Source organism: Balaenoptera borealis (assembly GCF_965194805.1).
Source record: "Balaenoptera borealis genome assembly, chromosome: 9".
In the NCBI taxonomy this organism is placed as follows: domain Eukaryota; kingdom Metazoa; phylum Chordata; class Mammalia; order Artiodactyla; family Balaenopteridae; genus Balaenoptera; species Balaenoptera borealis.
In genome coordinates this window covers 50,957,995-50,971,724 of record NC_138873.1, presented here as the reverse complement: position 1 = coordinate 50,971,724, position 13,730 = coordinate 50,957,995, and the positions used below count along the sequence as shown (strand labels likewise).

Below are 13,730 nucleotides of genomic sequence, written 5' to 3'. Positions count from 1 at the left end.
GTATAGGGTGGCATGTAGAGATCCAATTTAATTTTTTTTTCCCACGTGGACAGTTTTCCCAGCACATGTTATTGAATACACCATCCTTTTTTCCCTGCTTTTGAATGCCTAGTCAGTAGAACACGAGGTTCCATATACTTGCAGGCCTATTTGTGGGCATTCTCTATGGTCCGTCCTCAGACCAGTTCCATGCTGTTTTTACTATTCTGGTTTTAAGTCTTGCTGTAGGATAAGATGAATCCCTCACTTCTTTTCTCCTTTAAGATCCAAATTCTTATTTTCTCTTCCTCATGAATTGGAGAATCAGCTAAAGTCCATAACAGGAACTTTGGATTTTTTTTCATGAAACTACACTGACTGTGTAGAGTATCTGGGACAGACGTGGGGATAATTGATTAGCATCTTTATGATATCGAGTCTTCCATCCATAAACATTTGTGATGTCTTCTTCTTTTAATAAAATTGTATAACTTTCTCCAAAAAGATTCTATACATCTTTTGTTAGATACATTTCTTCACGGCGCTTGCTGCAATTATGAATGCAATCTTCAAAAAAAACCAATTCTAATGAGTGTTGCTAGTGTATATGGATAGTATTGATGTTTGCTTATTAATCTTGTATTGAGGACATCTTGATTAACATTAGGTCTAAGAGTTAGTCTATAGATTCTCTCCGATTTTCTATGCAAATTATATGCAAATAAGTGTAATTTTGTTTTTTTTCCCATGATTACAACTCTTGGCCCCTGTCCCCACCTTTTTCTTAGGTGCGTGGCTTAGGATGTCCAATACCAAGTTGTGAGAGTGTTCAGCCAGCTGACTTTCTCCTGAGTTGAAAGGAAATATTTTTGTGGTTTTGCCAGTTGAAATTAATGTTTGTTGTAGGTTTCTGTAGATACCCTTTGACAGTTAAGGAACAATTTTCTCTCATTAATGGATTTTAAGTTTCCTTGAATACTTGCCCCGAATGTATTTTGATTATGTGGATTTTCTTAACAGATTTTCTCATGTTAAGCCATTATATATTGCTAGATTTGCTTAACTAATATTCTGTTTAGTATTTTTCATCTATGGTTATGAGTTACATTGACCTGTACATTTCCTTTCTCATATTGTCCGTGTCTGGTTTTAGTGTCAAGTTTATACCAGCCTCATAAAATGAGCTGGGATATATTCCAGCATCTTCTCTCTTCTAGAAGAATTTCTGAAAATTAAACTTACCTGTTTCTTGAAAAGTTTGTAGAACTTGCTTGAAAGCTCTTTTATCCTGGTGTGTGTATATGTGTGTGTGCATGCATGCATATGTGAATATCATTGACAACTGATTCACTTTCTTTAATAGTTATATATCTAGTCATATTTCCTATTTCTACTTGATTCAGTTTCTAAAAGTTATATTTTTATAGGAATTTGTCCATTTAAGTTTTCAAACTGTATAAAGTCATCCCAAATATTCTATTACCCTTTTAATCTCTATTGCATCTCTAATTATGCCCCTTTTGTTTATACTATTTATTTAAGAAATACTTATACAGTGCCTACTATGTGCCAGGCAATGTTCTAAGCACTTTCCAAATACTAGTTCATTTATTCCTTATAACAGCTTTAAAAGGTGGGTACTATTATTATTATCTTCACTGTACATATGAGGAGACTGAGGCATAGTGAGGTTTGGTAGTTTTCCCAGGGTCACACAGCCATGATTTAAACCAGGTAGTATGGCTCTAGAATTCATATATTTAAAAGCTATGTTACACCACCTCTTCATTTTGATATTGATTTTTATTCCTTATTTTGATGATTTGTGATGTTTCTCTTTTTCTCTTGATCAGTCTTGCCAAAGGTTTGACAATTTATTAGTTTTTGTGAAGAACCAACAGATTATCGAACCACTCTGTTGTATGTTTATTTTGTATTTTATTCCTTCTGTTCTTATCCTTAAAAATCCCTATCTTCTATTCTTTTTGGATACATTATATTTTCTTCTGTTTTGATTAGAAATTCAATTCCTTTCTTTTCAGCTTTCTTAAGGTTATAAATTTTCCTCTAACTACTGCTGTAGCTGCATCTCACAAATTTTGATTTGTAGTGTTTTCGTTATTATTCAGATATGTTTTTCTATTTTCTTATTTATTTGACCCATAAGTTATGTGTTTTTAAATTTCCAAAAGTAAGTTTTTTAAACAATGTGTTTTTCATTGATTTCTAATTTAATTGTACTTTGACCAGAGAATGTGATCTGAGACACTGGTTCTCTGAAAATTTACTGAGACTTGTTAATGGCCTGGCATTAACAAAAACATGATCAAGTTTTTAAAATATTAGTGATGCTTTACCTATTAATCTATCACTTAATGAGAGATTTATGAACATCTCCCAATTTGTGGTAGGTTTGTCAACTCTACCTTGCGAGTTTCATTGTTTTCTTGCTTACTTTTGAAAATTTGAAGCTGTTTTCAAGGCTTTTTGCCTTAAGGTCTATCTTGCCTGATATTAATATACCACTAACAGCCTAGTATATTTGAGCATTTTAACATTTACTTCTACTGGAGTCCCAGGAGATTGACTGGTTAATATCCAGCCAGATTTTGTGTAAATTTCTTAGCTTGTGTTTTCTGAACCACATGGGCAGTGTAAATTCATACCTTGTACAAGTGTTAGAGGCTTCAGGTTTCTCTTTTTCAAAGAACTTGAAAAAAAATATTCCCTCCTCCCACTCTGTGCCCCCGGAGTCTAGAGCAGACAGTGCACCTCCTTGAGGCTTCTCTGGACTGGTGTGTACAGTATTTCCAGACTGCTTTTCATGCACAGGACAGTGCTTTGAAGGTCTGCATTTAACGTGACCCTAGGTATAGTTGAACTTTATTGAAAAACAAAGTTTATTTTTATTTTTTCCATTTGACGTTTCTGCAGCAAAGTTACTACTTATCATGACTGCTGTGTAGCCTTGGCCAACTACTCCAGATGTTATGCCTTGTTTTTGAATCTGATAAACAAATACCAGAAGAAGCAGGTCAGTCTTTCATACATTTAATTCTTCAATGTGTCTTTGCATTGGTGTATTTGTGTAAGCCCATGTTTTTTTTGTTTTTTTAAATATTTATTTATTTGGCTGCGTTGGGTCTTAACTGCGGCACATAGGCTCAGTAGTTGCAGCCAGCGGGCTTAGTTGCCCCGCAGCATGTGGGATCTTAGTTCCCTGGCCAGGGATCAGACCTGCGTCCCCTGCGTTGGAAGGCGGATTCTTTACCACTGGACTGCCAGGGAAGTCCCTGTGTAATCCCACGTTGAATGACTTTATGTTTTGAATGTATAGGTTTCTATTAGAAGCTTCCATCCGATGTGTAACGAGCTTCCCCAGGAGGCAGAGTTCCATGGAGGAGGTGGGGAGGGAGTAGTTTGAGGGAGAAATGGCCTCAGTAGGATGTGGATGCAGTAGGAGGATTCACGATTTGGGGTGCAGGGTGGGTGGACCCCCCCAGTGTTGCTCCTCCCAGTGATCTGTGGACCCATACATGAGCGGCATCTTTGGGTGGGGTGGGGTTAACCGGGTTATTTCCAGGCCCCCCGCCCAGGCCTGCTGAGCCAGCTGGGTGCACATGGGCCTAGCCATCTGCACTTTAACAAGAACTGCAGCGACTCCTGATGCAAACTAAAGTTTGGGATCTCCTGCGCGGGATATAGTCTAAAGATTCTTCTGGCCCTGAAATTCTCTAATTCCTTGACACTGCTGTATTTAGAAGATGACATTTCTAGGTAAGTATTTAAAGGAAATAATTTGGTTTTAATGGATTGGACAAAAATGTGTATAGCTGTTTAAAAGAAAAAAAAAGGAAGAACTCACAAATGACTTCCCCTTAATAAAATTATAATACTTAGTACAAATGTTAATTTTTATTATAAGTTTTTGAATATTCATTAAATGCAGTATATAAATAAAATGCTTAAAGTGACATCAACTCTTTAGTAGAGACGGTTTATACATGAAGACAATATATATTCATTTGAAATGTGGTAAATTTTCAAAATCACATAGTAGGTATCACCAGTTTAAAACCAAATAATTTATGTATATACTAAGACCATTTTAATATAAAGCTTTGTGTTTATTTATATTAACCATCTCAAAACCACCTCAAAATATAATCCCTGTTTGCCACAAACAGCATTGAACTTATTCTTACCCAGCCAAGTACTTCTGCTGAGAATGACTAAATTTATCATATTTTACACTATTATCAGCTATTTATTAAATGGTTACTAGTGTCTTTTTGGTTATATAGATGGTAGAGAAATTTCTATGCTCATATTACACCATTACTACATTTTAAAGATGATAAAACTTTGCTTAAAGTGTTAATGTTTCTATTTAACTTTAAAAAACTGATTCACAAATAGGCACTTGAGTTCCTGATTCTGAGTATTTGGATTACGGATGCTTTTCCCTATGTATTTTGTGTTTTCTTTAAATTACATACCTTGAAAGATTTCCTGGTAGAAGAATTTGCTGTGTCAGGTGAAGAATGAATTTGATTAATGTACCTTAAAGTAGTCACAGTGTTAATTTAAGTGTCCATTAAGCATTTATTGATTTAGATTTTGGTACAATATATTACCCGAACTCTAATCTTTAGAAAAGTGAAATAACCCCATAGGAGCTTAGGCACTCCTAGTCCTAGTTTTCTTTTTTAAGGAGAAAATTAAAAGGGTAGAAAAGATAATTTGCTATAACATTAAAAGAAACTTTTCAATATTATATCTAAAAAGGGATTTAGTTATGGATTTTATTTTGTAGTCTTGTTTTATGGGGTTCCTTTATGGGTTTTAATTGTAATATTATTTTACCATCCTTGTTTCTTTTTTGCTTTGGTGTTTTGATCATGGATGACTTAGATTAGATGTAACTGGAGAAGATGTTTTCAAATGTGGATGAAAGAAAACACTTCTGTTTTACAGTTTGACTTCAAGTTATGTCATAACCCGTAATTTGTTTGAAAAGGAAGAAAACTTGTCAGTTCAGTACTGACAAATAGCCCTGTTGTCTTACAGCATTATGAGCACATAACTGTTTCTCTGATTGTAGCTTAGATGATGGTCATATTTAATAAACAGTGAAAAGTCCTGGTATCTTGCTAATATTAGATACTTGAGATGTCAGTATGGTTAAGGATATGCTTTTTCTGGTTCAAGGGACTAAATGTCTTAAAGTTTAATTGGCATAAAATTTTAAGGCACTTCTTACTGAACTACTTTTCACTTTGGACCAATAGTTGTCTATAAAGCAAAATTGGTGTTTAAAGGGCATATTCTTCTTTATTGATTTATGTTTTAATTTTGTGTTCCTGTTAAAGTTATTTTGGTCCAAAGAAGAATAAAGAGCACCTTGCAAACTAAGTACAGTAACATGTTGTTTTCAGAACCATCAAGGAAATGTGTAATTTATCCCCTTAATCACCAAAATTATTTTAATCATTGTGGTAAAATCATATTCAAATATATTGCATATTTCCTTGCCTGCTTAGAAGATATTAAAAATAATTTAACCTCTTCTTGATGCCAAAGGTCAATATTACAGGTATTAATTGTTACTCTAGAGGTTATTTGTCCTACATTGGGAGCATGAGTCTATTGATAAGGTTCTTTAAATGTCTGTGTCTTCTTCTTGTAGATTTCTCTCTCCCTTTCCATGGTTGTTAACTTTGCCTTTGGTAATCCTTAACTGTCTTTTGCAATTATTTGCAATTAGCAGGGGAACTTCATTACCACACTTGTTAAAAGTAACACCTAAATAGTCTAAAAATTGAACATGAATAGGTTCTTAGAGAGAAGGGCTTGAGGGACTCTTTGATGAAGTTTCTCTTGTCCCTTCTCATCTTCAAAAGCCAATTCATGTTTCAAGATGTAGCACTAGTGTTCCCTTCTCTGTGAAGCCTTCTAAGAGCAGCCAATTTTTCCCTCATCAATGCTTCATTTTATTTTTATTTGTAAAATGTTTGTAGCAGCTTTATATGTAATAGTCAAAAACTAGAAACAACCAGATGTCCTTCACTGGATAAATGGCTAAACAAACTGTGGAATGTCCATACCATGGAATGCTATTCAGCAATAAAAAAGAGTGAACTATTTATACACACTACAACTTGGACGAATCTCCAATTATGCTGAGTGAAAAAAGCCAATCCCAAAAGGTTACATACTGCATGCATCATTTTGAAGACTTTAATGTAGCTAGCACACCCAGTTAGTATAGCCAGAGCTAAGGACCCAAGCAGTATGTCCCTGACCTCAACCATTTCACTATTATTAAGAAAAATTAACCAAAACTTAGAACTAGGGTGTGGGGTAGGAGCCTAGATGTCCTGACAAAGTCATGCTGGGGCATTAATGGGCAGGGCTTAATTCTCAAGGAGAATATATCTTTGTTTAAACTTGCTGTTTACTATTTGATTAGAACCCAGACACTATAAAGTTACACATTAATTTGTAGATTTCTCTCTGGTAGACAAGATAACCTCAAAGTTATGTTTTGTTACCTTTAGGCTATTAGCCAGGTGTGTATCTAACCTAGTAATCTTATTCTAACATTCTTTTTAATGCCTGTAAACACCCAGTTCTTTGATTGTTCGTGGAGCTCACTTTACCATTGTATTGGCTTCCCTCATTAAATGAGATAATTTTTTTAATGTGTTAATTTTATATTTCTATGAGAGCCATGTTAACTTTTTAAAAATTATACTTTGACTCTATATTGTCTTTTACTTATGCAGAAGAATGAAATATTACAGTTTTGAACCATCTTTGATTTTTTTCTAGTAAGAAAAAATATGTATAATTCATATTTTCCTCAAAACCAAAATATTTTAGAAGAGCAGGGAAATTGTTCAGGCTACAAGGAAGTAGTTTGTGTCCCAACTATTTCCTAAAATCACTAACCAAAAGCTCTCATAGGTCTTTGTAAATATTTCTTCTGTGATTCTCCAAATGTTATCATGTGCGTAGCTACCTCACCCACTGTTGGGATTTCCTAAGGACACAGTCTTTGTCTTTATAAACCTGAGATGATTCTTGGCATAACAGACTCATGACAAAAATGCTGAAAGAATGAATTTTGAGTATGTGAGATGCTTTGGAATCTGTAAAGTATTATACAGTATTTTTTTCTAGTTGTCTAGTACTTCTTCCTTAAATGTTTACTTTCTTCTTCCTACTTTGGAGGAGGAAATAATAATTTTCCCCACATTTTTCACATTGCTGGGCTGCCATACACAATGGCAAAACAGAAATGATGGATCTTAAATTACTTCGGATGGGCACAGCATCTTAGGTTCCTGTTCCCCTTGGCCCAGGTGACCAGTCGGATAAGATTTGTTTTTCCTCTTTGCCTGGAGATAAAAGTGATTTTCAGAAACCGCACACCACATTCTGATGTGAGTGTATTAATCTTCGGTGGCTCAAACTTTGCTCCATCTGAGGTTTACTTGGACGCTGAGGCTTTGAACTGATCTTTGAAACATACACCAGTCCTCCAGCAACTTTTAAAATAGAGTTATTACTTCCTGGAACTATTTTTGTTTCAGCTCTAGGAAATGTTTCTCTAAGGCTAACTTGGATTGTGGACACATACGTACTTTGGAGGCTTTATAGTCTCTTAATGTACACAGATATCACCCAGGGATTAATAATCAGAAAGAGTCTATAGACTTTTTTCTGAGAGGTTAGTGTTGCCTTTGTCTTAAAAGTCTGAAGACTACATTGGCAGTTGGGAGATTTCATTTTTCTGGGCCTTAGCCATAACATAAATCATGAATCATAAATCATGTTATGGCTAAGTATATTTTCGAAGAACATAGAAACAAAAATCTAAAACAAACAAACAAAAACAAAAAGAAAAATCCTCTCTAGTAATAAATGAACTGTCACCTACACACACCTCTTTAAGTGTTTTTTATCAACCAGGTGAGGAGCTTGGCAGGAAACTGCCCAGCCACTTCCACAGTCCACCCGGGGGGAAATCCTGCTTGGAACTGGGTAGTACCAGAGCTGATGGCTGATGGGAGAAGTAGAATATTTCCTCCCCCATCCGATGCTGTTTCCCATTAAAGGAAAAAAAAAAAAAAAAGAAATTGTTTGAGAAAATGTCAAAAGTAAAAATTGTTTTCCTGGTTTTTTTTTTTTACATTATTCATATTCATCTCTTTTCAAGGGTAAAGTCTGACTTCAGCGTATGAGAATGGGTCTTTTTTGGAAAGTCCTTAATCTGTCTCTATTCAGTCAGTTGATAATGAAGGGTAGGAGGAGCATTTTCACTTTTATTTTCTACACATCTGTGTTGTGGGAATTATTTACAAGGAACATGGATTCATATTATTTTTAAACATGATATTATAAAAACAGTAGGTATTAAGGTGGTGAGATTTCTAATTCTTTCTTGATTTGAATCAGTGTCTCCTAAACCTGGGGAGCTTTAAAAATACAGGTTCTCACAGGGAACTCTACTCAGTGCCCTCTGGTGACCTAAATGGGAAGGAAATACAAGGAAGAGGGGATTTATGTATACGTGTGGCTGATTCACTTTGCTGTACAGCAGAAACTAACACAATATTGTAAAGCAACTATACTCTAATAAAAAAAATAAAATACATGTTCTCAGGCCCCACCTGGGAGATCTTGATTCAGATCTGGGACAGGGCTCAAGAACCTATTTTTAAGGGGCTCCACAGGTGATTCAGATGAAGAGCAGGTTTGAGAACCTGTGGTATAAATTATTAAGATGGCTCCTGAAAACAATTTTTTCCCCCATATCGACAGCAGAGGGTTTTCTACAAAACCTCAACAGATTTTAAAGGGATTAAAAAAAAGCAGCCACACAGGGTCAGTCTTTCTCTACAGGCATATGGCTGAAACTGAATCTCCCTCACAAAGTAGGAACCAAATTAGCAAGACATGCCAGGTGTTAGTGTAGGTTTCGCCAGTGAGTGGTGATAACCACATGCCTTGTGCCTTTTGCAACAATAGCTGAGGAGCACTTTCTTAGCCAGAGAAAATGAGATGGGTCATTAGACCCTTCCAGGAATTTTCTCTGCCAGATTTGTGTCCAAACAAGTCATCCTGAGACCAAACCCAATTTGATAAGTAGGCCATCGCACCGATGGGGCTTCAGGCACTGGTCAGAGTGGGCTACGGGGAAAGGTGAGCACAGGTCCGCGGGACCCTTGAATTGGCTGTAGAAGGGAGGGCTCGTTATCCTCCGTTAGCTAGACAAGCACGAGCTGCTGTTGACTCATTTGTCAGTGAAACAACCACCAAGATTTATGTCTGCTTTGCGACATTTCAGTAGATAGCCATATCTTAACCGTGTAAGTTTGCAACAGATAAAGTCGAGGGCGATTTGTTCATTTTAAATAACGCATGGTTTGGTTTATAACACCCCTCTCCACGCACAGCCCTTCAGTGACAGGGGCATGTCAGAATATGATGGCTGTGGTATAAGCCAAGGGTTTCTAGTTCATCAACAGTCTCAGAGAAAAGGAATCCACTCCTCCCAGCTCTAATGAAGGACTTCCCCAAGGAGAACAAGGGAAACTTCTTTGGCTCATGTCTGTCTATGAGGTTGATTTGTCCAAGATCCACGGTCCAACTAGGAACTCCCAGTTCCCACACACACACACAGAACCTGAGACTGAAAAATGCAACACTTCAGTCAGCTGGGTGCAGTTTGTAAGCTAGACTCTAACATTAAGTAAAGCATCTATTTAGAATGCTGACTGAAATTCAATTAAATGGCAAATCTCATTTAGAAATAAGCACATATTGTATGCTTTATGGTATAAACTGCGTTTGGTACAACCAAATGTGCAAACAGATGGGCCTAGTGTCGAAGGCATGGGCAGGGGCCGGCCATAGCAGCCTTGCGAAGCAGACCTGCCTCAGGAGGTTCTCTGACGTCAGCGTTGCCGCATTTAGCAGCTCAGTAAAATACGTTTGGGTTTGCTTTTTTTGAAAAACGTGGAAGGATTTTCCCCCATTTCTTCTATAAATATCTGCTGGGCAGGAGATCTGGTAAAATGCCTCAAATAAGACTTATACGACTGGCACTATTTTGCAAAGGTCACAGTCCAAAAGGAAAAACCTTTACCTACATTCCCATCACTTGTGTCCATTGAACAACTGTCTGTCTAACCCTCTCCACTTTTAGATATGGTCAACTTCTTGTGTTTCTTTTTTTAAACAGAACCTCCAAATGCAGGGCAATCATCAGCACTTCAGAGAACACTGTCTGGGAATCCCCCGACATGTCCTTGCTTGTGCTGCTTTTAAAGTCATGCCTCTCTCATTCCGTTCAGACCTCTTTCTGGGCAAGCAGCTGTCTCCAGCCATGATGAACAGTGTCTGATTTGGAGCGCTCAGGCAGCGTGATGTCGAAAACGAGACCTGGAATGTCTGGAGAGTATAGGCTGAAAGCAAAAACATCTGCCCTTTTTGGAGCTGTTCACCTCCAATGCAGCCACAGCCAAGGAGCAGGCCAGAGATAGCACGACCTCTCTCTCCCTCCCCTCCATCCTCTTTGGGGCCGGATAGGATTGGTGAGGGAGGCGCCTCCACCCCTTCCCCTGGCGCCTTTATATGGTGACTTGGCTCCCCGCTTGCCCTCCGCCTCCTGCCTGGCAGGAGCGCGCCCTGTGGCTCTCTTCCCAGCCCCTCTGCAGGCACATTCCCAGTGGGTGCCGCGAGCGTTTGGCTGAGCTGGCTCCTTTTTTCGGCCTTGGCCTTGGTCTGTACCCCTGACCGGGCGGGCAGCACAATAAGCCCTTAGCTTGTTCATTCTTTCCAGCTCCTGCTGCTCTGCCCTTGTGGAACTGGCTCTTCCCCCCACTCAGCACGGAACCCAAATGTCTGATTTATGTCTGCTGACTTAAAAAAGAACTGAGCCCAGTGAAATTCTAGCATCGCCCTGGTGCTTTTGAGTGATAGCCGCATTCAGAAGCATACAGTGGGCGCTCAGTAAACGATTGTTGACGGAATGCGTAGATGGATGGAAGCATCAAGGATAACCTCTTCTGGTTTTTAAATGATTTTCTACTTAGATTCTGGTTTTGAGTCTCCAACATCTCAGATTCTTCCGCTTTGTGTGGCTCAGCACTTCAGCAAACCATTGACCCACTTTCAGTAGCCTAAGGTTAATTAGCATTTCTGCAGCACTGCAGTCTGTCTTCCCAATTGGTAAAATTTATCTGTTCTTCATGCCACCTACCTATAAGCTCAATTAATGTTGGGGTTTTGTTTGAGGGTGAGAAGTTGGATAAATGTTGCAAATTGCAAATCCTGATGGAGCTCTCAGAGCCAGATCGCATGAGAACTTTTTAACCCAGATTTAAACAGGGCATCTTGATTAGTTTAATTTTCTGGTTAAGAGAGGGTTCCGATTTTAAGTACGTTTACAGCTCTTTCAATTTCAACCCATTCTTGAAAACCTTTCTCAAATGTTTTCCTTGACTTAGAAGAAGTAGTCCTCTCCCAAGTAAGTAATGGAGTCTGCTGAACATGGTTGATTCTTTCTGTGACAGCTCGATATGGTTCCTTCCCCATGGTCAACATGATGCACATGGGCTATTTTAAGGGTTATTTTAAGGTACTACGGTAGGAAGGGTGTGGGAGTGGGAGAGGAGTGCGATCCCATTGATGGGCCGTGGGTGGGGAATAACGTGAGGCAATGTAGAAGTGGTCACATGGGGCCAGATGGTGCATTAGATGCTGGCTTTGGCATTTAATAGGCAGTGGATGTTTTTGAGCAAGGGGATGATGTAAGAGCTGCGCTTCAAGAAGTGGAGTTGACCTTGGTCACAGAGGGAGGAGCCCATCAAGGGTCTCTGACAAGAGTCTACAGACGGGGGAGCCAGGGGTGATTTTGAAATGATGGGTTGGAGGGAGCTGGGTGACTGGTTGCTGAGGGGAGTGAGATAGGGAGGAATGGCAGATGCCTCTGGGGCTGAGCCTGGGGAAGATGAGCAGGTGCGCTGAGGTGCTTTTGGAATCCATCTGTGAGTACAGAAGTGAGTGTCCAAGTCCTGCCTCTTCTCTTCACCAGTGTGGGACTTTGGGGCCAGGGAGCCTCTTGAAGCCTCAGTTTCTACATCTCTGAGTAGGGGGGGAATCTCCTCCTTTGACTTCAGGCCAGTCTTTCTCACATGGAAAGTAACAGTCAACACGGGGGCTGCTGCTGGAACTTGACAGCGACCACTCTTTTCAGCAGTGTCCTGCTCCTTGTTTTGTTCCAGTTCATTTTATTTACAGGCCTGGGGAGCCCATTCAGATTGAGTAACGTGCTTGCTCATGAGGGCATAGCTTATGCTAAACCAAAGAGAACATCCCACAGGCTGTACCTGGGATGCACAGTTGAGTCAGGCTTTGTCCAGTAGGTGTACCTGTCTGAGCCCTGGTTGGCCGGAGCTGTTGCTGGGCTGATTCCATTTCAAGCAAAATTAGAGTCGATATGAACTGGTTATACTAGACTGCCTTCTTAAAAAAGAAAAATAAGATTCTGTCTCCTGATTCATCTTCATTTTGCTGTTTCAAAACTACATAGTTGTGGTATGAATATGCAACTTTGTGTTCAGTTTAATAAGAAGTCTATAGAAGTGCAGTGTTGATTTATAGGTGGTTCTCAGATGTTGTCTAAGAATAAAGGAGAGCCTCTGTACCTCAAAGGAGAATGGCCCCTCGATGAAATCGTTTTCTGCAAATTGTTTCTCTACAGATTGATGATTTTGGCCTTTGCCTAATTTTTCAAATCTTTACAGGATTTTAATTAAGTGACGTTTGGTAGACTTGAGATAGATTGGGCTGTGGAACAATAAACAACCTCTCCGTAACACCATCCAGGGGCAGTGCTCTGTGCGGCGCAGAGGCCACCCGCAGGGAGCTAAGGGGCCCTGCTAAGCCCTCTTGGTCAGCCTTCTTGTTCCAGATTCCAGATGAGTCCAGACAAGCGCTGGCGTGGGAGTAAGGAAACACCACCTCTGCCAGCCTCCTGTGAGACTGCTGCTCTTCTGGCCTATTCCCTCGATTCACAGAGAATATATCTGAGAGAGGGGATGGGGGGAGAAAAAAAAAAAAGATACCTTAGCCAACCCTGAGAAAGAGGACAGAAACAGCAAGCATAGCAGTTGCTGGAAGTTTGGTGCTGCAATCTGCCAGCCCATTTGTTGATTCTGCATGCCATCCTTCAGTTGGCACCACTGCTGCCAGGAACCACCCCCTCCTTTTTCCATCTGAAGGAAGGGAGAGAGGTACTGCGGCAGGGTTAACTCTTCCTGCCCTGAAGCCTAGAGTTTCTTCTTCCCACATCAGGCTTAATAATCTGTGCCATGTTAGGACCCACAGAGATATTTGAATCAAAGAATTTTAGAAGTGGAAGGGGCCTGAGGGAATTTTTCAAACAAGAAAAGCAGCACTCAGTCTTCCCAGATTTGACCACATGTGACAGTGGGTAGAGGTCATTTGAATTATGAAGAATGAGGACCTCTAAGGAAACCTGCTTTTTTTTACCTGCAGCCAGGGATCTGGTCAGCAAATCAGCAGGGACAGGTGGAGGTGGTACCGGGTCAGAGAAGCCTTCTGAGTTAGACCAACCAGAAAAACAAACATCAGAGGTGGAGGTAAAGCAGCAGAGCTAGGAAGAGGGAGAAAGGAGAAAAAAATAGTCTAGCATCCTTCAGAAGACGGCAGTGACA

At 39.4% G+C, this 13,730-nt stretch overlaps 1 protein-coding gene across 3 annotated transcripts in view; it reads left to right on the top strand.

The window, feature by feature from the left end:
- ARMC2 (armadillo repeat containing 2) overlaps positions 1–13,730 on the top strand; it is a 286,480-nt gene that overhangs the window by 154,920 nt on the left and 117,830 nt on the right. For all 3 annotated transcript variants that reach the window (XM_082404735.1, XM_082404737.1, XM_082404736.1), the window contains one exon: positions 2,914–3,013. In XM_082404735.1, the coding sequence (XP_082260861.1) occupies positions 2,914–3,013 (100 nt within the window). The remainder of the gene's footprint in view (positions 1–2,913; positions 3,014–13,730) is intronic.